The sequence below is a fragment of the Drosophila melanogaster genome, chromosome 3R (assembly GCF_000001215.4).
Source record: "Drosophila melanogaster chromosome 3R".
NCBI classification, from domain to species: domain Eukaryota; kingdom Metazoa; phylum Arthropoda; class Insecta; order Diptera; family Drosophilidae; genus Drosophila; species Drosophila melanogaster.
Window position 1 is genome coordinate 20,389,243 of NT_033777.3, and position 25,187 is coordinate 20,414,429.

Consider the following 25,187-nt stretch of genomic DNA (forward strand, 5'->3'; position numbering starts at 1 on the left):
CAGCCAACTAACCCGCCGTGTTCGTACGGTGTCAATTTTAACGAGTTCGGCCGAGTGCCAACAAAGTTGCGGCTTTCGCAGACTTTGCCGTGGCTAAACACCTCTAATTCGATATCAAGGCGCGCCCAAGTATAAGTCGCTCAAACTCAATTTGATTTAATTGAATTTGGGTTAAACCTAAAACATGTTTCTGGAAGTTTCTCTTTCCACAATATATAAACTGCCAGAAACATGCTTTTAGGTTGGACATTGGTAGTGACTTGTCGCAATTTAAAACAGGTGGCTGTTGTTCTTATTGCAAAAAAAAAAAGAAAATCAAATGCTTATGCTAACATTCGACTCGTACCATTATATGGGGAACATTAAGTATTTTTTGTTTTTTACTTTAATTAAAACATTAAACGACCGACGCACATCAATTTAAAACACAGTATGATTTCTCTTTTATGTTTTCGTGATGCTCATTTAAAATTGTTTTGATACATAAAAGCACTATATATAACACCCTTAATAGGCTTCGTTTTTCAATCCCAATAATGTTAATTATAGAATTTGAATTTTATATTATGGCTGTCAAGGTAATGCAATTAAAGCTTTGCGGACACCCTGAAAACGACCACCATCACGTTCGGGAAATATACATTGCAGCGCCCATATTTCCGGTTCCGCTTAACGCCCGACTTTTGAATTATGACCTCCAACCTCTACCCAATACCCACCTGCACTCGCGGTCCTCCTTGCAGCTGTCGGCGACCACGTGACAGGCGGGCGGTGGATGGTAGTAAATGCCATTGGAGCTGGCCGGATTACTGTTATCGGGCGGTCGCTGCGCGCACACTGGATGCAGTTTTTCCTGTGCAATCATGCACATGTCGTGCCGATTGCCATTGCCGTTCTGCTGGCTGCTTGTTTTTCTGAAACCAATCGAACAATGGGTTTGTTGGTTCTCCGCCATCCTGAACCATCAGCACCACCAGTACCACTCGGTGGCCCAGCCACTTACTTGCATAGACAAAAGGCGATGTCCAGATTGAGGTCCTCGTGGGGGCCCTTGTAGAAGGCCTGCAGCGAGGACATGCACGCGTTGCGATTGCACCGGTGCAGCTCACAGTGCGTCAGCATTGGCTGCAACGACGATGAGCAGGACGGATCTTCCCGGCAGGTGTCCAATGCCGTGTGACAGGTACTCTGCGGCGAGAGGAGCGAGGTGAGAAAAAACAGATCGTAGTCGCTCAACTTTAAGATTATTATTATTATGCAAGATCTTAAAAGTATAACGTTTTTATCCACCGAATAAAGCTTAAATATATGACAGCTTTGGAATTAAGTTTTGAATTCTGTTATCAGTGTCTAATAGCTAATTTTTCGTGTAAATTTTTAAAAAAATATTCGGAAAGTGTCTAGATGTCTAAATAAATAAATTTCGCCCAGTGCACCCTAATAAACGCTACAAATTGTGTGAGCTGCACTTTGCATTTTCCATGTCTCGTTTCGGGGGCTTTTCTTTGCACTCACCTGAAAGTGTTGCTTGATTATTTCCGTTGAGAGGTCAACTTCGACATCCTGACCACCTGCAACCGGCCAAACGTGCCCAAGTGTGTCAGTCGCATTTGCATTTGCATTTGCGTAGCAGTTGCAGTGCCATTTGCATGAAGTAAATGTTGCCCAAGGGAGAGGATCGAGCATTTGGGGATTTGACGATAGGCAAATGGTGACCGCAGCGGAGATGCGTAGAGAAAATGTTAGAAACAGTTCATTAGTTTTCGATTTGTGCAACCCTTTTCCAGCATATTTGACTCGCATACGGATGCGAATTTGGCGCCATCGACACGCAGTGGCACACCCAAAACTGTTCTGTGCCGCCTGTCGCCAACCAACTTGGTAATCCAATTGGGTTTGGTTTAGGCTCAATCGTCCTTGTTTATTTTATTTTTTTTTTTAAATAAATTGTAAAATCGCTGAGAGTGGATGGCATTTAGAACTAATTAAAATGCTGGACTCATTGGCAGCCTTTGTTTGTGCACATTTGCCGCTGCATGCTCTTAATTAATTTCATTTATTTATATCGCCTTTTAGCTTTTTATACGCTCATTCACTCTCAATTGGCTTATTTAGCTAATGCGATTCAGGTGTAATTCACATGTGATTCGTGAATCTGCATTCACGTAATGCTTAACTGAAGGCCAGTATAGAGGTTTGGATTATTGAAAACCCATACCCATCTGATTAGAACCCAATTACTAAGCCATTTCCATATTCGGGCTTTAATCGAAATATCAATCACTGTCGCTGATTGGCTCGGGCGGCAGCAGTTATCGATTGCATTTTAATTAACCAACTTTTTGTTCGCTCTTCAGTTTCAATTGGTAATCACAAAACGTTCAAATGCCCCCGCACCCCAGCCCCCTTGCATGGGCATAAAAAATGGGCGAAATTATTAAATCAAAATAACAGAAATGCACATAAATAACGTAAATTAAATGTAAATATTCCACAAATTTGTTTATTGCCTATTACTGGAGTCCGGGAGGAGGCAAGTAGATTGAGAGAGTGAGAGTCAATTGGGGGTTATTCGGGGGTAATACTTTCAACAGTTTGGGGGCGTGGTCGCAGGGTCTGCAGGGCTGAGCAAAACACAACTAAGTTCTATGTAACGCATATGAGAGATATAGGTTAAATATTGTATTTTTATTGGTTCGACTTTAAAAACTACCAAGCCTACTGATAAAAATATTCTGATTTAGAGGGGGGAATCGAAGGATATACTAACATTAGGCCGTACTCCTTTGTGACTGTGTATTTAAATGGGGATATGATTTATTTATCGGAATTTCTGTAGTCCCAGCTTGGTATTCATGATTCTATGCTAATGTTCTTACGACTGTGAGAATGTGTATCTTTAGCATACTTTATTGGTTTTCAGTACTCGGAATGTCTAAGAGTGTTTGTGTGTGTATGTGGTCTTTGAAAGGAAAACATAAACGATTCGCTGCAGACTCAGCGCAAATAAAATGATTTTATGCCTCAAATAAGAAAAGGTATGAATGTAAACGCAAATAATTAGATCTCAAACGGAAAATGGAATAAGCCAAACAAAAAGCCGCGCGGCAGCGGAAAAGCGAACGAAACTGTCTTAAGGAAATCAATTTGTATGTTTTCCTTTGAGGGGAGTTTCCCCACTGCTTTTAGCGAATCCAATCTCAGTTGGTTTTCATGAATTATGTGGATCAAAAGTCCTGAAGAAGGAAGTATTTGATGTTTCGGTGGCTTTGTTGTATGAAACAATGAGCTCGATGTCTTGTGAACTTGAATGTGAAATGTATGACACAAGGGTATGCACTTGAAGGGGTCTTGGATCTTAAAAAACTTGATCGAAAACTCTTTAAATGTTATGTTTGATTGTAGTAACTGTATTGGTTTGGATTCAAAAACTGGGTGCGTTGGAAAAAAATTTGAAAAAGTGTGCTGGAATTGAATGTAACAAAATTGGATTGAATTTCATTTTTGTTTTTTGGTTTTAGTTTTAATATATATTTTAGGAAGAATTAAATGAATTTTGTTTAGGTTTTGGTTTTGTTTATAGTTTTCATTTTGCTCACTTAACATACGAAAAAAATTAGTATCGAACATATTCACAACTTGTATACAATTCTCTAAATTCATTTGTTTTTCTAGAATTCTCTGTTAGATAAACAAAATGACAAACAAAATTCATAGAAACGAATTTATTTTTAACGCATCGGAAGCAATGATTTTGTTTTACTTTCGTTTTTGTTATATTTCTTGTACGAAAATTTCAAAAACTTTCAAAACAAATGGCAAGCTACGGAAAAAGAATGGAACACAAAAGCAATTGAAAGATTCGAGATATGTAATTATTTATATATGTATAGAAATCGTAAATTGTATAAATTGTTTGTAGTTGTAACTATACTTAAGGTTCTTTGGTTTTTAGTTGAGCAATTGCCAAAAATTATGCACAAAGCCGAGTGGCGTACGGATCGCGCCAAGTTGTATATATATATATATATATTGTATGTATATTCACCTTAAACACAAAAGCAAAAATTGGAGTGAACTCGATGGTTTAAATTCGATAAAATTTACCTGCAACTCGGGGGTGTTTTTGGTTACAGGGGGACGACACAGAACGGAAATCATAAATAATTTCACAGAAATCTATCTAAAATGGTGAACGAACGAACAAAATGATACAACGAACTTTTTGCCTGTTAATTAGTTCTACTAGTTTGCACACACACACACACACATATTTGTCTTTGGTCAGCTGTGTGTACGGCTGCGTATTAATATATTTGAATATATTTTTTAACTTCTAGTTTTTTGCTCGGTTGGTTTGCAGTTAGTTGGTCGTGGATTTTGTTATTTATGGATTACGTTCATGCTAATACGTGTACACATACTTTGGTAGTAAACACCGGCATTTCCGTTTCCGCCGTAGCCCAAGCCCGTATCAATGATATCGAATGGTTCATTATCAGCAGCCGCCGCTGCCATGTGCCGCTGATGGAAGCCGCTTATATTGAACGGATAGCTGGGCACGCCGTGCATGGAGCCCAGATAGTTAAAGCTGCCGGATAGACCCATGCCCATGCCCAGACCGTAACCGGAAACGGAAGTGGTGACCGTGCCGGAACCGGAGCCGGAGCCCATGGCAATAAGTGGCGTATCAATTAGGGCAAGATTATCATTGAAGATTCTCTGATGCAGTTTCTCGTCCATGCCCAATATTCTTACTGCAATTTGAGGTTAGCAAGAAGAAAGAGGGTAGAATACTTGTAGTTGTAGTTGATGTGGTTGTTGTTGTTGTTGTTATTAATCTTGTTCAGTGCCATCTATATAGTTGTTTGATCTGTTGTTGTAGTTGGAGAGTTACTGTTGTGACTGTAGTTGCAGATACGCAGCATTTGAGTTATCCAATCAGGTTCGCATAAATTTCTGTATATCTTGTAGCATTTGGCTTTCTTACAATCAATTTTATTGCTATAGGTATACTATTTTTTTTTTTTTTTGTACGTATATAAAGAAACGCTTAAAAAGAAAATGATATTGTTCGAATGCCGAAGTTACTTGGCGCAAAAGGAAAACCCTTTCCATTTGGAAAGAAAACTAATACAGATAGTGTAAACAAAACAAGAGAGAAAAACGTCAACAAACATACAGAGGGCAGTGTGCAGAATATACGGTGCAACGATTATCGTTCAAAATTAGTGCAGTTTAGGCGTGCGAAACGTTTTGCACTCTGAAAGTAAGGGACACAGAATCGCTTTCCGAATTGTTTCTAGCCCCCCAATCGATTTCCATTACAGGTTTTGCGTCTCGCCACGCTCCGATTGGCAATTGCTATCAATGGGAAGCATAAACACAAGCCAAACAGAAACGCCTGTCCCTTTGTCTGAAAGTCTGTCTGTCTATTCGTCTGTCGGTCTGTATTTCAGATGTCAAGCGCTGATAGAGCGGCTAAATGCCACACGAGTCCGCCCCAAAACGGTTTGCAACCGCAGCAGTAGCTCCGCTATCACTGCAGACACTCAGAAAAAAATGTAGCGAATTCGTTTTGATTTCATAAAAAAGAAACGAAATATCACTATTTTTGCAGCTAAAATTATAAAAGAAGCTTGTCATATTTTCTCAAACTACTTGTATTTACTTAATATACTACACCTAATATGACATCTACATTATTCGTTATTAAAATAATTTTATTTTCCCCTTACAGAAACATAATCAAGTGGTATTGGAAGGTACATTTTGTAATAAAACTCGCTGGCCTGTAATATCTATGATTGTATTAATATATGGAATATAGATTTATTATCTAAATCCAATATAAATTATATCAGATTCTATTCAAATAATATTTTGAAAATTTCCTAAAAATCTAAATAGCACCTACAACGTGCCTGTTTCTTCAGTAAACTTTTTGCGCCAGTGCCAAAATGGCTTATCTCGGCGAGAGCACGCCGAAGTGCGCTTCATTTGCGGCGTCTGGCAAAGCTCAAAAGGATGCCAGTGCCAGGACTGTTCCCGCCTCCGCGCTCAATTTTCCGAATGTCTGTTAGGGGTCCTCTGGTGGCGCTAAATGGCCAAGGATTTGCCAGGATACGTGCGACGTACTTATGTTTGTCGCTCGCAATGCCATCGCAAATATTTGCACAACAAACAGAACGGCGGAGATATGGAGGGCGCAGAAATGTCTTGGGAGGGTGGCTTGAATGGGATTAGCTCCGTTTGTTAACTGTTATCGCGCTTGTAAGCTCCTGTCGTTGAGTGGATCAGTGTCATATAATTGTTGCGTATACGCAGCGTTGACCCAATACAAAACGTTTCGGCTTCCGATGCACTCGGGTCATTGCATGCCATTTAACATTCAACCAAAGCCCAGAGTTTCAATAAAGTTGTATGTAAACACTAACTGTACAGATGCAGATACGGTGCGCGAAATTTTGTACAAACTCATAAACAAGGGAAATAAATTTTGAGAATGTGCAATAATTTGAAAATTACATTCTGGCCAAATGCGTGTGATGGCATGATGCTTGTATCGCGAATGTTCTGTGTTTGCCGACTACGTGGTTTTCATGCCCTAATTGGGAAAAGCTGTGAGCAGCTGCATCACACAGATTCCCACACGAACACACACATGCAAGCGCACACCAACACTGAGCCAAACGAAAGGGGCGGTGCTTGGAAGGGCGACGAAATGGTTTGTGGCATCCACAGAGACCTCTGCTACTTCTAAGTGGATTGTACAATATTATGAAAATATTTATTGCACGCAAACATCGTGTATCCCATATACATAGCAATGTGGGTGCGATTGTGGGCGGTGGTGCGATGGGTGGTGCTGGTTTGTTCTGGGTGGTTCTAGGTGCTTACTTCTATGTGCATGAGTGGGTGGGTGTGGTAGAGGGTGAAGGTGAGAGCGTAAGGGTGGTGCAAAAGCGTGTTTGCTTCGTTTTGTTGTTGGCGCATTGCTGACAAATCGCTTTATTTGCTTTTTAGTTGTGCTTAATTAAATTTTCAAATTGAACGCTCAGCTTAATTTTTATACACGAGATACCCATTACTTGTGGAGTGAGCGAGAACCGATCATAACAACATACTTTTTCTGCAGCCCAACTAAACGTGTTTACAACTTTTTTTGAAACTGAAGAGAAAACGCAATTTACTTCTTATTTAAGAATTTGGTGCTCTACATTTTTTATTTCAATGTCTAATTTGCCACGAAATGTGGCGATATCTAAGCCGTAAATTCCTACATTGTTTATTTATTTTCTTCTGTATTGTTGCCAGCCATTTATAAACTACACAGTGACATTGTTGAAGCCATTTTGGAAAATTTTAAGCCCTAGAGGCCATTGACAATGTTTATGTTTTGCATTTGAGAATCCAATCAGCAACAATAACAATTCAATTTAAATAACGCAGCTCACTGAAAAGAGTGGCTGAACCACTATCGCAGCTAAAGGCTCCGATATTTATGCACACACTATCGCCTGAAATCCGGGCAAAAATCTGATAACACCGCCATATTCGGGCTTATTGTTGTGACTGCTTGTGTTGTTAATTTACTGTGCGCCATAAACGTAAATAAGGCAAGTGTCGGTGAGAATGTATGCAAATCGACATGTGTGTGTGCGCCCGACGTGCATAAATAGTTTGCTAATATTTACAGCAATCCCATAGCTCGCCAGCTGCAACAATAGACAAAGCTGTATGCAGAAGTGCATAATGCACAATGCACCATGCAGGCTGGGCAATGGGAATTTACAACTTTGTTGAGCAGATTGCCGAGTGCAACGAGACGGAAACAAAACGCCATCGATGATGATGGACGGCCATCGTCAAATGGCAAGTGAAATCTGTGGCAATAAATAAAAAGAGGATGCGCAACGCACAATCAAGGGACCAAACAAGGCAGGATGCATTGATTAGGCCATTAACAATTGCAGGCAGGCAGTTATATTGTGTTGGCTGGCATGACCAATGCTGTAAATAAACAGCATCCCAAAGGGGAGAACTTAAAATAACTAGGCACGGAAAACTAATTTAAGAACCAAAATATCTTGATTCGAAACCATTATTATCCTATGATTATTATACCCATTCAAAGTAATAGAATAAGATTGACATCACATCCAAAAATAATATCAACAAGTGACGGAAAAAAATGATGAACAAGTATGCATTCACCAAAATTGTGCGTTATTCAATAGGAATAGTAAGAGAATAAAATAGTAATGTTTCGAGTCAAGATTTTTGGTTCAAATCCTGCATTTCGTTATCACGGTGCACCGTCTGTATAAATTAGAACATAATACCAATAAACCAAAAGCCACAGTGAAGTGCAAGGATCTAGGTCTTGGAATTTGCTCCTTGATGACGCGTTAAGGGGTCGAAATGCTATTTATGGCACTTGTGTGCTTTGCATCAGGATATGCGTGAGCCTGTGTGAGTGAGTGTGTGCTGTGTGAGCGTGTCTGTGAGTATCTGTGCATTCATGGAACTGCAACTGATTGCCCTGCAGATAGCTAATTCCATGGAGCGAGCTGCAAACAACAAAGGACGCCTGTTGGCCTGGTCAAAACGCTCGAGCTTTGTTTACCTAATAAGCTTTTGAACGGGTAGTGAAAGAGAGGGTTCGATGTGAGACAAAGAGGGAAAGCCATGGTCAAAATGGTGCAATTTGTGCCAGAAAGAGAAAGAGAGTGCTGTTCCAGTGGTTTATTGTGCGCTTAAATTCATCTAGCTCCTTGAGGAATACTTACTTACACGCCAATTGTCTAATTTATGACCGGACCCTCGGATTCACTTCTTATTCGCAGTAATTATATAATTTGAATTAAGTGAGGCCCAATTATGGAGGATTTTTAAAAACATTTTTTTACATTCAAATAAAATAATTAACTGAAGTATTGAAATAAGCGTTGCTCAATAATCACTTCTGAATAACTTCTAAATTACTTAATTCCTTAAAAAGATGCTTGTTTAACAAAACGGTTTAAAAATAAATATCTTGATTGATCCCCAAAAATAATATAATTTGTTAGGATTTTAGAAATCAGAAATCAGAAATTTGGTAAGTGCCTTAATCCCTACATACTAATCAGTCATATTCTTCCCATAGTCCTGACTTTAATATATGCCTATCCATATTATCCATTATTTAGCAGCAATCGTTTTCATATTTATTTCAAATTGCCGGGGGCATGCGGATTAAATTACAGGTCAGCCTGGCTAAGTGCAATTAGTGAACTCACCTCGTTCGTCCATGGAGGGTCCTGTGTAGGTGCGGTGGGTTATATCGCTGCCGGCAACTAAATCGCCGAGTGGTGCTGTTTTGTGCATTTTGGTGCCAGTGCTGAATAAATTGCAGAGTTGTAAAGATAATTAAGTGCAAATTACAAAACATAGTGCTCAGGTGTGCGGAAGGATTGGAGTTGGGGTAAACTAAACAACAAAATGCATAAGTAGATTTAGCAAATTACATAAATCTTGTTTGTTACGGAAAGAAACTGACTCAAGGTGGGCATTAATCGGCTTAGGGCATTACGAATACAATGGATTTCTAGATGTTTGGCTACTCGGATGTCTATACGCCCCCATGCCTGCCCAACTGGCAGGCATTATACATTAATTTTCTGTCTCCAGCTAAGACCGGTCAACTCACTACGATGGATATTCACGAAGATGCAATGCATTAAAATCAGATTATATAAATGCTCGACAAGTGCCCAGGGAGCCGATTAGCACGAGTGCTCGAAGTTTGCTTGTTTACTTGCTGCCGGCAGCTGGACTTATTCATTAGTTGGCTTTTTAACCGGAAATTGTGGTATACCCAAGTGAGTCAATTATTTTAAAAGCTTTTTGCATAAACTTTTCAGCTCCTCGGTGGTTAAGAGTAGAGTTAATGAAAGGCTACATATGGAGCGGTGGATTCTAGGGGTCTCTGGCAATCACACAGATGTGTGTGTATGTGTGGGCTCTAAACTTTCTGAAAAAGTTGCCAGTCGAAGATGGCAACTTAAGTCAGTACAGATGGGGGCAAGGCGGGAAAAGGAACTTTTCCAACTTGGCCACCAGCGGCATACTTAGGTGGGCTGGGAATCGTGGGTGCGGGACCCGGAAGTCCAGATCCCGTCGTCGAGCTCTGATCGCCGTGGCTGTAGAAGGTGTGCGAGTGCGGGTGCGAGTGGGAGTGCGGCCCGGCATCCACCACCACCACCACGTCGTGGTCCAGCTCGTCATTGTGGTGGTGCAGCGTGACTGGCGGCGGCTTCTTGTTGGCCACCACCTCCACCACAACGTCGTCGTCGTCGTCCAGAGTGTGCGGACTGTGCGAGGCCAGGACCAGAGGATTGTTGATGCCCCACGACGGCGGATGGAGGTAGTGCGGGTAATTCGAATAAATCTCGGCTCGTATGCGGTCGTCATAGTCGTCGTCCTCCTCGTCCTCGTCCTCATCCCCATGGCCACCGGGATCCTCGTCCACGGTCTCATTGGCCTCGTCCTCCGGATCGCTCAATCCGTTGGGCTCGTCGTGGTACTCGATATTGTTGGTCATGAGCTCTGTGCCATTCATGCCGTGGTGCCTCTGCCTGGGCTTGGGTTTGGATTTCGGTTTGGGTTTTGGCCGCGGCTTTGCTTTCGGTCTCGGCTGCTTCAATTTTGGCAGACCATTGGGGAAAAATATTAGTCTATCTGCAAGGGGTTTGGGGGAAAAAGTGGGACGTGGGTGTTGGATGGTGCGTGCGTGCGAAAGAATAGAAAAGAACATTTAGTGCTGGTGTGGTGCAAATTGTTGCTATTAAACCAAGTGTGCCACAGTGTGTGTGTGTGGGTATTTAATTAGTGCAATTAGTGTGTACTTGTATAATAAAATTTAGCGAAACGAGAGAATGGGATCATTCTGCTCTGGGGTGCTGTTAATCCATTAGTGCAGGTGGCCGAGTGAAGTGGAAAATGAAATTATGCTTTAAAGAGTTGTTTTCTTTTTTCGGTGGTCTGGCGTGGGTTTCAAATCAAAGCTTTCAACTGAGCGATGTTAATATGCTAGCCCTAGTCCTGCACATTGAATGATTGTTGTTAGTATAGCTTGATCTAGCGATAGTCTTATATCTACGGTTAGAGAGATAGTAATTTCTAGATATAGTGTTCTTGGGTGCAATCAATCTAAAGCACGGACTCAGTTCGCTGGGTGGCAGTTAACTTTAGCGAGTGACGAGTATGTTTAATGGGCTGATAGCTTACAGCTACAACAAACTTTTTTAAGTGACAGATAGAGAAAGAGAGAGGTAGAGAGAGAGAGAGAGAGAGAGAGGTAGAAAGAGATAGCACGGCAGCTTTGGTTTACATTGATATACATTCGTATACGTGATATTTAGGATTACTGATAGCATTGCTAATGTTCGTACAGTATGATATATATTGGATATAGGCATATTGATTACTGTTTACTGATCGCAGAACATGGGTTTCATTTTTGGGTTTTCTCTAGTTGGTTTTTGATGCAGAAGCGTGCGATATTTTAGTTTCTGGTATTTGTTTAGGTTACTTAAATGGTTAGGCTAGTTTCGGGTTTGAGCGTTTCACAAAATTACAATAACCAAATGAATCCAACGAACGAAAAATCAACTCAAAATTCAGTTAAGAACGAACCAAATCAGTTTCGTTATAGGCAGGTAAAGGTGATCATCGTTTTGAATACCATAGGGTTGACAGAGAAATAGAGACACATAAGAACAGAGGACAATGAAAATAAAATCTATATGGTTTATCCACGATTTTCAAAGCATTTGCTTTTTGTTTTTACTTTCAGCTGTATGTGTTGTTGCTTGTTGTAGTTGTTATTGGTTGTTATAGTTGTTTCTGAAGTCACGGTCAACAGTTCAGCATCGCCAGTCGAAACTTACCCACGCAAGGATTGTGATTAACAATATTAAAGATACGATCACAGCGCTTTTTCATATGGTTGTTCGGGCAGATGCATCCGAACATGGGCGACAGACGCAGGTTGGTCCAGGAGTCGTGGCAGGCGTCCCTGAAACGAGAACAAAAAGGTAGATAGTCCTTATTAAACACTCATTCCACCCCAATCGAGTCTAAGTCATCACGGGCTTTCGGGTCCCGACTAATTGAATTCATTTCGAGTTTCTAACCGCCGCAACCGAAGCCGCATCGCCGGCGACTTCCGTTCGGGGCATGCAAAGTTTAAAATTGCCAATTACATCAAAAATGCATGTGCACATTAAACAATTGGATTTCTATTCTTCTTTAAATGCTTAGCAATTAAAAAATACTCATAAAATGAATTTCTATCTCTTTTTTTTGATAATAATGCCAAGCTTTCGATAGAGCTTGTACTAAGCTCTATTACAAATAACAAATTTTGTTCTTCACTTTTATATTTATTATGTCATATTTTAAACATTTAAAATGTACTTTAAGACCCTATATTTTTTAGAGTGTACCCACACGGCGCTGCAATTAATATTTTATCGCATAGGTGGATCTCAGCCCGAACCAAAAACCCGCAGCCAGAATGCTTGGCATGCGTGCGGAAAGTTTTAGGCTGGGTTGGCGAGGGATGAAGGAGGCGCCAGTTGAAGTGGAAGTGGAGAACTTTAAGACCAAGTTTGAAAGTCTGTACCGAAGTCAACTCCCAACTCTCCCGCCGCCCACCTCCCCACTCCCCAGTGCCGCCGCAAAAAGTCATTTCGAGTTATTAAAACATTCAGAACGTTTGTATTCAAGTGTATCGAGGCAACGAGCCATCGAGCCATCGAGCCATCGAGGCAAGGAGCCAGCCGAGTCCTGGCAAGGAGGAAATCGCGTCAGTAAGGATATGTGATGGCTAAAGGAAGCAGCTAGATGCCGGCAAGCAGGAAGTTTCATTTCGCCTTCTGTTCGCTCAACTTGACTCCTGTTTACGCTGCTGTCTGCTTTTTGCTTTCAGTGCTGTGTGCGTTGTGTTTTTTGCCAATAAGCGCAAGTATTGAATGTTGCAAGGTGGCTGGTGGTTCTTCCACTTTTTAAGCCCGAACGGGAGAACACGTGGCTACACTCAATCTTCTCTACTTTTTGCCAACTGCCAATGCAAATTGCATTTGCCGTTAACCATTAAGCGGCACAATCACGTTGCGGCACGAGGCAAATCAATTTTCTTATTAAGTCAAACACGTTTTAATTTAATTTTCATTATCAGAATTGGCTGTTGGTAGTGGACTTCGATTTTCCATTTTCATAATGTGCCTTATATTTTAATAGTAGTGGTCTGGCTCTTGCCATAAAATAAAGCTGTCAATTTGATATGAGCGCCTTTTGGTTACATTTTTAACGATTACTTCTGAAATTGGGCCACTACCTAATTTTCCCTTGTTCGGCAAATGGCTGACCATATAGATATGAATTTTTTATCGATATTCATGTTTCAATGTGGCTGATCGATAAGGAGTTTTTCAACATTTTATTCTTCGAAACTCTACCACACACATGCCTTGCAAAAACTTGGTAAGGGCAATATAATTTAATTATAAAAACATGTTGAATTTTAAAATTCCTTTGATATAGTTTATTTAAAATATTTTTTTATTTAAGAATCACCATGGGAATTTTCATTAATGAAGATTAATCAACAGAATATATACAAATTTACCTCACTGATTCCACATATACATATATATATATTTAATAAAAATCCAATCAAGCATTCTTAAAAGCATCACAAATTTTTAAGACATGGCATACCTGTTTTCCATTTTGCATTTGTTGTCGCGCACTTTGCAATGCGTTTTGAAGTCCTCGAAGAGCTTTAGACATTTGCGTTCCTGTTGGCAGACGGAAAGTGCATGGTTGCAAGTTGGTAGGGCATCAATGGGGTACGGATCCTTTTCGGCTGCATATGAAAAGTTAAACGTTGGTTAACAAAGTTACAATACTAACTAAATTTCCTTTAGACCTTTCTTCAGCACAAATCCGCATGGATGATCGAAGAGAAAGTCCCGAAAGTGATTGCAGTCCGGATCCATTCCGGGCTCCTTGCACAGGCAGGTGGGCCGAAAGAACTGGAAGGCCTGCAGGGTGCGCAGGGCAGCCTGACACTTGGTCACCGTCACCGTGCTGCAGGACACTGCAAATGGAAGAAAGGATATTCAGTTCTACATGGTGTCGCAAGTGAGTGGCAGTTGTATCCATTTCGGGATTGGGCGGATATGCTTAATGATCTATCAATGGCAGCAGTGCTTAAACTTTGACATTAAATGTCGTGCTGGTTCATTTTTGGTTGTGCACATCGATTACCAGCAATATGAATGGGTACACTTCAGAAATACAAGTTCCCAAAATTAAATAAAAATATAATTTAATTTATTTTTATATGTTGTTTAATCGTAACGTTGTTAGGGTTCTGAGTAGCGGGTATCGGATAGATGAGGAGCTGAACTACAACGCTTTCTCTTCGAATTAAATGCTATTTTTTTCAGTGCAGGTTTGGGCCATGACAGTTGTTATAAATGGCAGCGAGACAACTACAAACCAGACACATGTCATAATAAGGGCCGAGAGAGGTTACAACAACTGCTATATGAATAATTGAGTCTCCAAACAAAACGGTCGATTTAAGCGCCCAATGAAGCGATGCGCAGGGAGCGTGAACGGGATAATATTTTATAACATAATAAATTATGTGTAACACATAGACTGTACGGTGTGTGGGTCTGTGACAGCTTATTCGAGCATATGACAACCACTACTGCTCCAACTGCTGCGTCAAACAAAAGGCAAACATCTGTTGGCCATCTATTGTCCTTTTGGCCATAAAACATAAGCCCTACTAATAAACCCGGCTACGCCAACACTTCACAAACACGGCCAGCAGAGCCGGAGACGCACACACACTCATTGGGAACTGGGAAAGGGACTCGTTTGGCCTGTCGTCATAAGCCGTAAAATCGCCAAAAAGCAAAACAAGCAAACTGCCGGACAATGGGAGTCCGTCCGGCATAATGGGAAGCGAGTAGTGGTGGTAGTGGTGGCAGTGGTGGCCACCACGCCATGTGGTTCACGTCACTCAACTGACCCGAACCGAACCAAACTGAGGCCCCCTTTCGGTGACCCCTGTGATTGCCCCACGACCTATCCAATAACGCCCTTGTCCCATGCAGACCGGACATGATTATTTGCTAGTTGAACATAAAGTTGCTCCTGCAGAGGGAAGTTCGTTGGGGCTGGATGTTGGCCAGCACATACGCACACATCGAAACACTGACATCGACTGCGCAACAAGTGACATTTTTCTCAGGCATCCATCATTTTTATGCCCCTCGCTTTCGCACCGTTTCATTTTTTTCGTGTCGATGTCCTTTCTGGTTTTCGGATTTGGGGATTTTCGGGGTCCCTTGTGGTGTCAATTAAAACTCGTTCGTTGCGTATCAAAGGGAAGCGCAGCATGTTTACGCAATGGACAAGGAAATGGAGAATGCTGCTTTGAATGTAAAAAAAAAAATGCATGCACATATTTTATACGTACAGATACAAGACGAGCATGACTGACATATTTGTCTAAATAAACAGATACAATTTTTTCTTAAATTATGTATATACTTTATATTTCCGTTCTTTCTCTCCGTGTGGTAAGTGCATTTGAAGCGTGGCCGGCTAACTAGATGCCATTCGCTTGAGCCGCAGGTCCTGGCCATCGGTTTTCCTTGGTTAGTGGTACCTGGCTTTGGTTTCGTCATTGCATGCTGGGCGGCCATAAAAAATAAAGCCAAGGCGAGTGGTTTTTATGCTTCGTCGCCATCAAGCGACGCCATTTGCTGTTGTGTTCTTTCAACTTTTTTTTTTGAACTGACGCCGCCATTGCCCTTGCCTTTTACTGTTATTGTTAAGTCCTCAATTCGTTTTTATTCGAAACGCGTTTCCGGTTGTTGAGTTGGTCGCTGAATTGGTTCAATGATTTCTTTGTTTGTTTGTTTGTTGCTGGCACCTGACTGTGTATGCTCGCCAGTTTTTCCTGCCGTATTTTATTTGATTTTAGTTTGATATTTGTTCTTGCTGCCTTGGTCTGGCCATTGTTTTTATTATATTTCGGCTTTTTATGGCGTCTGTAGGTGAAATTTATGAGTCATTTATTAAGTTTAGCAGCCATTGAAGGGCATATAAATTATGATCGAGCATATTAATTACGAGTGAGTCAAGCAGGCACTTTGTGTTTGAACTATTTCGGCCGGAATGTCCTGTTTCCTGTTCCGAGAACACATGTGTGTGTCCTTTGTGTCCATGCTCATGTCCGTGGTGCTTGTTGGTTTTATTGAACCATCGACAAGTGCCACGGTGGCTCAAAGTGAGTGCAGCGTTTTAAAACGGAAGTGGAATGCCGAAAAGTATGCCATGCAAAGGCACGACTGCTGCGCTGCAACTTCCGCCGAAGGAAAAGCGAGCAAAAATATATTTATCGCCCAGCTGGGGCATCGAAGCTGCTTTTAAAGGCTTTTCCCGGTCGTGGCCGCGCATATGAGAGCTGGGTGAAAAACGGGAAAAGCGAGCGGGAAAACCTGCATGAAATGCAATTATCATAAATATTCAGACACTGTACGTTCACCGTTTGCCGGATCTCTTTAAGGCACATCCATATTTGGAGGACATTTAAAGGACAGCAGCGCGACAGCCATTAACCTGCACGGCCAACAAAAAGTAATTTCACTTTTAAATGAAAAAGTTCAAAGTGCGTTTGTTTATGCCAAACACACACTCTCGCACACAAATACAGAAAACCCACATGAGACGCTGGCCATAAAAACAAATGCCAAATGATTTTTGTTGCTGGTTTTCTGTATGCGATCCACTCCCCTATGACAAAAATTAGACGCTGGCCAGCAATTGTAATCGTAACTTTTTATTATGATACGTTAGCATTTGCAATCGAAATTGAATTGGAGTGGGACTCGGTTCAGAAAAAAGAAAAATATGCTTGAACAATTTGCGTGTTTTTTTCTATACGCAACGATTCTTTAACAATGTATGCTATTCCTGATATATGAACCGAATTTAAAATATGTTCTTATTTGAGCAATCAAAAGCAAACTTATATATATGCAGAAAGGATGTTGATTTAAGCCAGTATCTTGCATCGAAGTGAAGGAGTCAGCTACGAACATGTAAAGTATATATATTATTGATCAATGTTAAATGTTCTTCTATCCACAAAATAATCTCTCAGTGTTAAAGTTATCCGCATGAAACTTTCCCATTGCAAAAAGTATAAAAGTCGGTACGGACCATATAATACATAAATGATTGCTGAAGGAATATGCGGAGCACTAGAAAGTATAGAAAATAAATCATAATTTCTTAGTTCATAAAAGGTTTTAATTCGGTATACATTAGGTATTTTTCAATAAGCTTTCAGTCAATAATTCCCAGCACTCGAGCCTTGCTGAGAAAATCTGTGCGCTGCACATAGGAACCGGACATGGTACGACTTCCTGTGTATGCCTCTCGACCATGGAGCACTCTCCAGTTATCGAAAAGAACAATGCTGCCGGGACATAGCTTGAGAGCCCACTGCTGTTGCTTATCCCTGACGATTAGCAAAAGCTGGCGAAGACTGTCATAGAACTCGGCCATTTCGGCTTGAGGGATGGTATTAAACACGGCGCGATCATATACATTTAGTCTGAGTTGAACAAATTCCTGAGTCAGTGGATCCACCTGTATAATGGGGGCAGTGTGGTAGTGGTGCTCCCCTTTTTCGATGTACTCTCCAGGAACTTGGACACTGCACAGTACATCATAAGCGGCGGGATACCGGCGTTTCAGTTCGTGAACCACATGCAGACCATCAACAAAGAAATTTTCGCCACCCGATCCCGAGTGCTCAATGCAATGTAGAGCCTGTAGTCCGGCTGCATCGCAGAAATAGGTATTATCCGTATGGGAACCCAGGTAAAGTTTGGTATAAGCGGTGTCCGCGTGATCGGGGTTATCGCTAAAAGTCCACATTTCGCCAAAGAACGTTTTCATAAGGGGGAAAACTCGTCGCAGAGCCAATTCTGTCATATTCGCGGTGGGAGCCACATCATCGATAAAGACAATGCCATAACGCACCAGAGATTCAACCAGGGATCTGACTTCGTTATCACTGGAAACCAGCTGGGGCAATGGGAATCGTAAGTGCCGTTCGTTTTGCAAGATAATGCTACGATTCCATGGTGTCAGATTAGTGGACTTTGATCGCCGACCTATCAACCTCTCCAGCTGTGAGTCGAAGATAAAGTCCAGGTCATAGTTCGACTTGTGAGCATCACTCCCTAAAATGGCAGGCCAATAAAATCGAAGCTAGGTGCATTTTACATCAATTTTTTCTTACACTGCACTTGTAGATTCATCCCGTCGTATTTGACATCTAGTGGCATTATATCAGCTGGTAGATCTAAGACATCGTATCGCCTCTGATTTGTTTCGAAATTTAGACACTCCACACATCGACAATGATCACGGAGCCAAAACTCATTGATTTCTATTGATTGGCTGGTTTTCGGGTGCTTCAAAAGCAACATGTTAATGCCAATAGAACAACCGACGGACTAGAGCAGTGAAAGTGAACTAACAGCTCAAAGTTTGATTAAGTTTCAGCTCGGTTTTAATTGTACTGTTATCAGTAGGAGAGCGATTACTTTCATGCTCAAGTCAGAGATAAGAACTTATTTGTTTACGGAATAACTATAAGATTAATAAATTTATTGAATTTAAAGACAATATGTAATTATTAAGAACAACTCATGAAAGTAAAAAAATTTATAATTTAATCAAGATTGATTGAATGGTATGTTTTTGTTGCAAAGTTATCTTAGTGAATTGCTACTCAAGTTGTTGTATTTTTTATTAAAAAATCATTACTTTAAAGAAAATATAAATATTAATTTCAAATATCTTTTATTGAAAGGGATTTTTTCCCATCTCAACAGGCCAAGTAAAATTCAAATGGAAAAACTCTCTCTAAAACTAGAGATCTCTAAGTTTTTAATTCATTTTGTACCGGTTGTGTGGGAAATCATAAAAAATGAAGACTTTCGTTACTTCCTGGGCCGATGAGGTGGATGCGGACTATGTGGATGGACTGCCGCCTTCTAATGAGTACATTAAGGGCGACTTCAAGTACGTGACGGAGTATAAGTTCAACGATGATGGCAAGAAGGTGAAAGTGGTGCGAACCTTCAAGATCGAGAAGCAGATTGTTCCGAAGGCTGTGGCTCGTCGTCGCAACTGGGTTAAGTTTGGGGATTCGCGATCGGACAAGCCCGGACCCAATTCCCAGACGACAATGGCCTCCGAGGAGATCTTTATGCAATTCATCGGCTCCAAAGATTTCGACCAGACCCACGAAACCCAACTTGATCCCGGCAAGAACATCGCCAAGTGCCGCATTTGCAATGGCGAACACTGGAGTGTCAATTGTCCCTACAAGGGCACCTCGATGGATAGCAAAACCGTGATGGAAACCAAGGCCAATGCCGCTGCAGCTGCCGCTATAAGTGATCCCAGCAAGACCGGAAAATATGTACCACCCTTCATGAAGGACGGCGGAGGCATATCTGGCAGCAAAAATTGGGGACGGGGTCGGGATCGGGACGATTCGTCGGCAGTTCGCATCTCAAACCTATCCGAATCCATGACCGAGACTGATCTCGAGGAGCTGGTAAAGAAAATCGGACCACACACCAAGATGTATTTGGCGCGCGAAAAAAACAGCGGCCTCTGCAAGGGATTCGCCTACGTGCACTTCAAGTTCCGCCAGGATGCAGCTGCCGCCATTGAGGTTCTTAATGGCCACGGCTACGACCACTTGATCCTCTGCGTCGAGTGGTCCAAGCCTCAGCCGTAATGGCTATAGCCTTGTGTATTCGCTTCTCTGCTTATTCGAGAACGGAAATGAGCTGCGGTGGCAGTGAAATCAAAATAAAATTCTGGTACACCCTGCAAAATATGCGACCACTTTTATTTTTAATTTGCACACATTCGATAATTACAGAGAATATATTAATAATAATATAAAATCTATTTATTAATGTTTCGTAGTAGATTTTTTCATCTTTCAGTTGAGCAAAGGATATGAATTGAGATAGATATGAAAATTGTTAAAAACAGTCTGGTTCATTTGGGACCACTCAATTTTCGAGTTGATATACCCTTGGACATCCAAGGTGGATGCTTTTTTTAAGTGCATAAAAGAGAAAGCTCGCCTTGAGCGAACTAAAGCCGATAATGCTCCGTTTTAAATGCGATTTTTTCGCCGTGCTCCGCAGCCGTACAAAGGTGAAAGCCACTTAAATGGAAGCCAACGTGGTGCCGGATGATGATGGCACGGCGTTCCCGGCAAGAGCTGAGAAATGCCACAAGACGCTGGCCGGACCGAATGAACATTAATAATTAAATATAAGAGCGGACTTATGCGCACGATACTTGGAGCGGAGCCCCTCAGAACGGGACGCCAACTACGCGACCATGACGTTGAACCGGGAATGAGTGGTCGGTGGATAGTGTTCGCGGGAAAGTCCCGGCTTAGATACACATTTTGAATGAGGGGCGGATCAAAGCCAGGCACAAAAGAAATTTATTTCCATTGTTGTTGCTGTTGCGGTGGTATGGGATGGGTAGCAGCTAAAGCAGAGTCTAAAACAAATTACTGAATAATTTATAAATTAACTTTTTCTGCGGCGCGCTCATTCGTTCGTCCCCGGCCTTTGTTTGAGCGGCAGAATGAATAGGTGGAAGGCGAATGAATGGGTGGCCAGGTGGGCGGCTTGACAGGTTAGTTAGCATTGTGGGGGGGGGGGGGGGTAGTTGGGGGTATGAGGCGCCCTGGTAAGGAGAACGCCCTCGGCCACGCATTTCTTTTTCAGTTTGCACCTTCAGGTCATGTGCGCTCACCGCACGCACACTCACTCACTCTTCCAGAGAAAAACAAACAGAAGATTAAAAGTCAAATGTTAAATAAGAAATACCCAGTAGTTGGAGTTAAAGTGGTATTTAAAGTAAGCAAACTCATTCCAATAACGGATATTTACAAACTTTTTTAAAAGAATCCATGTTCCTATTCAACTTTTTAATTTTTAAGTTTTACCTGTCGTAACTTCTAACAAAACACATTTGAATAGAGGCTAAATAATGTATAAAATTTAGCATAAATAATTTTAATTAGAATAAGAATTAAATAATCCAGAAAGCTATCCCATTAAGTATACGCACACAGCACATTATGTATTTTGAAATATTCTTCATACGCCCTGTGCACTACAGTGCAGTTCACCCCATCTCCCCCATTGTACAGGGTACCGCAGAAACAGGCCATCGACTCGACGGCGTTGAAACTCTCGGGGGCATTTGAATATTCAAATATGCCATTTGCTGGCGTTTCGTGGCCGATCTCCTTCGCGGTCTCTGTTGCGCTTTAAGTGTAGACTGTTATTTACTGTTTTATTGCACGCGCGCCTGCTCACGAAACCCTCAAAAATGGCTGAAATAATTACACAGTTGTCGAACCAGCCACAACAACAAAGCCCCCAAGCAAATAAAAACGATGAAAGAATATAATATATTCAACCGACTCGCACTGGCAGCGGAAATTAATTCTCAAATGACCAAAACTTGTGCATAATCAGCGTTGAGCGCCGCAGGTGAAAGCTCGAGAGCTCTGCAAACACTTGACACAAAAACCCATAGATTTTGTGTAAACATTTCATCAGGGCGTGGTAAAATTATCGATTTGATTTCAATATGTTTGGCTGGATGACTTTATGGCTTGTTTGTTTATTTACCTGGAATGGGTCCGCAGACGCGAGGTATTATTTCCAAAATGGCCGAACATGAGGGATCCTCGAAGCATAGCTGACGTGCTAGGATACAGTTCAGAATGGCCACGACGCCCTTAATGGTGGAACCTGAAATTCGAAAAAAGGGAGCATATTAAAAAGAGTTTCTATTAAATTTAATGTTCAGAAAAGGTAGATATTGTCCAATTTTGTCAAAAATAGTACTAAATATAGATTTTACGCATAGAAATGATATCGCATTTATATTTCTACGATAGTATGGAAATCTGCATTACATCCCCAAAGTTGGACTTAGAACTCTTTCTTAATATGGTTAGGCCCACGTATCAGCTGAGAATGACTCTTAACGATCTGATTAACAAGTAAGTTCTCCAAGCTTGTTGGCTTTATTTCTGCTCATTATTCTTCGGAGGGACATTGTGGTCACCATACTAATTGAATCCGATACATTGTTGGCGTACGAGTCCCGCAGAATGTTTAATAACCGAATTCCAACTGAAAGCCGCAGCAGCAGCAGCAAAATGCAACATGCAACACGCAACAAGGGGCAGCAAGACTCGTGCGGTGACAACATTAAGCCAAATTTAATTAAATCTCCGGACTCTGTTTTTCGCCATCTTTTTATAGGAAGGATTTCGATACGTATTTTTTTTATGTCGCACAATTGTATGCAAATGTAATGTGTAAAGTCCCTCAAATATTTTGTTTCCGTCGTATTTGTCTTTATGCGCGTAATTACGAATTGCTCATAAATATTTATTCCGAAGTTTTAATTATGTTAATTCATGGTGAACTGTTTAAAGCATTTACAATGATTTTCATTGAAAAATCCGACAAGAATGAGGTGAATAAAATGCAGGGCGGCAAAAAATCGCAATTATGTTTATATGCAGCTCTTAGTTTTTATCATAATTTTATGTTCTGCTAGAGTGAGATAGCGAGATAGAGGTAGAGTGGGAAAACAGTTCGTTTATAAAACATTCATTTCAATTTCATTTCATTACGTAAAATAAACCAAGTCATCCGGACAGCAGCGACTGGGAACACAGGCTGCTGTCTATCTAAGCAGTCGGCTTTATGGCCACTGCCTACCGGTCATGGTCCTTCCGCCAGCTGCTTCTCCTGCTCCTCGCACTGCTTCTCTAAACCCACTTCATCCGCCGGATGCCCCGTAAAAGTTGTAGTTCGCTGCTGCTTCTGAATTTTTCTTTTTCACCCCTGAACCACCAGCCCCACGCTCATTAACGAAATGACCGTTTGCATATTGTACGTCGGGTTGGGGAGGGAAGACCCGGCGGAGGAGGTAGATTCCGGAGCCGGAATAACAAAAGAAGTGCCTTCAAAAATTCACGAATTGCATGCGGACGCAGCTGAACTTACTCGGCGGAGGAGCAACTGCGACTGCAGGAAGTGGCCTACTGCCCAAAACCGAGAAGTAACCAGAACGGTGGCTACAATTGCATGGCCGCAGAAGTTTCCCGGACTGCCACTGCCAGTCGAACTGTTTGCGGAAATACAAATAAACAAAAGTCAGTGGGGAATCCAGCGGACAAAATAGCAAGTTTGGCTGGACTTTAAAGTGTTTTATGGTTATTGGGTGCCTAGAATTGCATTGAGATATGCAGCGCGCGTCTGGCTCGATGACAGCCAAGATATTACCGAGGACGACTTCGGTGGCCGGCGGATGGGCATGGTCTTATGGCCGCAAATTGCCAACAGACCCCGGGGACACCCGCTCAATCCCCGGCGACCCATTTGGAATCACTTAAAACACACAAATCAAGCAAAAGTTGAAAACACAATAACAATTGTTTTGGGACACACCATAAATTTGCATGCCAAGAAGAGTAATGCTCCCAGCCACATAGAAAAAAGCGAAATAGGCACATAAATATGCGACCGACCGGCGTTCCTGTTCCTGTTCTCCTGCCCCACCTTCAAGCCCAGTTACTGCTCCTGCTACTGCTCCTGCTCCTCCTCCACATATACATACAAAACTCCGCCGACGACAACCAGAACAATTCGTTTGTGTCACAATCAGATTCGGCACAGGCACAAAAATGTTCGCTTTTCGCGTTTCGCGCTCGCCATGTTTCATGAATTATTTCCCCGAACCCCAAAAAGTTTTCGACCAAAAACTTTGACTGCAGAAAGAGGCCAGAAAAAAAAATCTGGCAAGGCAGGCAAGACATTGACTGGGAACTGGGAATTGTCCAGTGTTGCAGGCCAACTCCCAATGCTGCTCAGCGTTGCACTGGAGAAATGGAGTTTCAAATGGGGCGAAAATTGCATCATATCCTTGTTGCTGATATCTATAAATACTATTAACACAGAAATAATTACAACCTTTTGTAATGGCTCGATTATATTGTAGTTAAACACCAATGTAAACTAAAAAGCTTGAGTGAAAGTTTTGAGGTTAAAGTAGCAAAAATGAGTTGTATCTAAAGTTGAATATGCGCGTTCGGCAACACATTTTACATATTTAAGTATTTTAATAAAGTTAATTAAAGAATAAAAAACATTATTTTGATTATAATTAACCAAATAATATATAATGTATAAGGCATTTTTTTCAGTGCGCCTTGTTTGCGTTGATTCGTGCGGCGAACATTTCGATTACCATTTCCCCTGTTGGCGCGTTGCAAGCGGAGCGATGGAAGTGGATGGAGGATTCCTCCAGTGTTTCGCATTTTCTGCTACTTCGCTGGAGAGCTGCCCTTTGCCCTCTGCCATCTTGGTCCTCTGCCCTTGCCCCCGTGCCCCGTGCCCCAGTCATGCAGCCGCTGCTGCTGCTTAAATTTCAATTGTGTGCCGGGGGCGCCGGCCCGACGCTGGAGCACTCTGGTGCAGGCTTTAATAAATTATAGCCCACGTTGGGGGTGGCGTTCGAGAGGTATTGTTGGTGTTGCCGCTGCTGCATGCTACTTGGAAAAAGTTAATACAACAAATGCGCTACTGGCCCAACAATCCAACTACCCGGTGGCAACAACAATTGCAATAACAATGACCGCATTACGAGGCCGCGAATCGTTGCTCGAAAAGCCAAGTCGGTGGCAGTGGCAACATCAACAACATGGCCGAGAAATGGCAGCTTTACAACTTCCGCCTAGCAAGGACTACGGCCAGGACGAAGGTTCCGAAGGGTCCGCCACTGTAATATGTTTCGTTCGCTGTGGCTGCCGCGTTTTTATGTTCGCGCTCTCCGCCCGGAGACCAGAAGGCCGCGAGGCCATCCTTATGTCATTCGGGATTATTTTGTGGGTTAAAAACTAATTTTCGGTCATGAAGTGGATTTCGCAGTGTGCATGTTGCCGACATTCGGCGGCCCAT

General features: G+C 41.8%; 3 protein-coding genes across 12 annotated transcripts in view; 1 reads left to right on the forward strand and 2 right to left on the reverse strand.

Annotated features, from left to right (window-relative positions):
- Gfrl (Glial cell line-derived neurotrophic family receptor-like) overlaps positions 1 to 25,187 on the reverse strand; it is a 106,131-nt gene that overhangs the window by 10,785 nt on the left and 70,159 nt on the right. For 5 of the 10 annotated variants that reach the window (NM_001300495.1, NM_001260281.2, NM_001275827.2 and 2 more), the window contains 10 exons: positions 21,840 to 21,962; positions 13,982 to 14,152; positions 13,771 to 13,918; positions 11,937 to 12,064; positions 10,116 to 10,725; positions 9,285 to 9,385; positions 4,425 to 4,757; positions 1,516 to 1,571; positions 1,004 to 1,188; positions 720 to 914 (listed from right to left, as the gene is read on the reverse strand). In NM_001300495.1, coding sequence (NP_001287424.1) covers positions 720 to 914; positions 1,004 to 1,188; positions 1,516 to 1,571; positions 4,425 to 4,757; positions 9,285 to 9,385; positions 10,116 to 10,725; positions 11,937 to 12,064; positions 13,771 to 13,918; positions 13,982 to 14,152; positions 21,840 to 21,962 — 2,050 coding nt within the window. Of the gene's footprint in view, positions 1 to 719; positions 915 to 1,003; positions 1,189 to 1,515; positions 1,572 to 4,424; positions 4,758 to 9,284; positions 9,386 to 10,115; positions 10,726 to 11,021; positions 12,065 to 13,770; positions 13,919 to 13,981; positions 14,153 to 21,839; positions 21,963 to 25,187 lie in introns of those variants that run through there. The other 5 variants (NM_001014642.5, NM_001260280.2, NM_001300494.1 and 2 more) reach the window with 4 other exon arrangements.
- Tmlh (Trimethyllysine hydroxylase) lies at positions 17,373 to 18,629 on the reverse strand. The gene is made up of 2 exons (NM_142629.4): positions 18,392 to 18,629; positions 17,373 to 18,332 (listed from the first exon to the last, which is right to left on the reverse strand). Exons 1-2 carry the CDS (start codon positions 18,579 to 18,581, stop codon positions 17,428 to 17,430), a joined length of 1,095 nt encoding a protein of 364 aa, NP_650886.1. The 5' UTR covers positions 18,582 to 18,629; the 3' UTR covers positions 17,373 to 17,427.
- Positions 19,023 to 20,001, forward strand: eIF3g2 (eukaryotic translation initiation factor 3 subunit g2). The gene has a single exon (NM_142630.3). The coding sequence runs from the start codon at positions 19,085 to 19,087 to the stop codon at positions 19,904 to 19,906; it is 822 nt and encodes a 273-aa protein (NP_650887.1). The 5' UTR covers positions 19,023 to 19,084; the 3' UTR covers positions 19,907 to 20,001.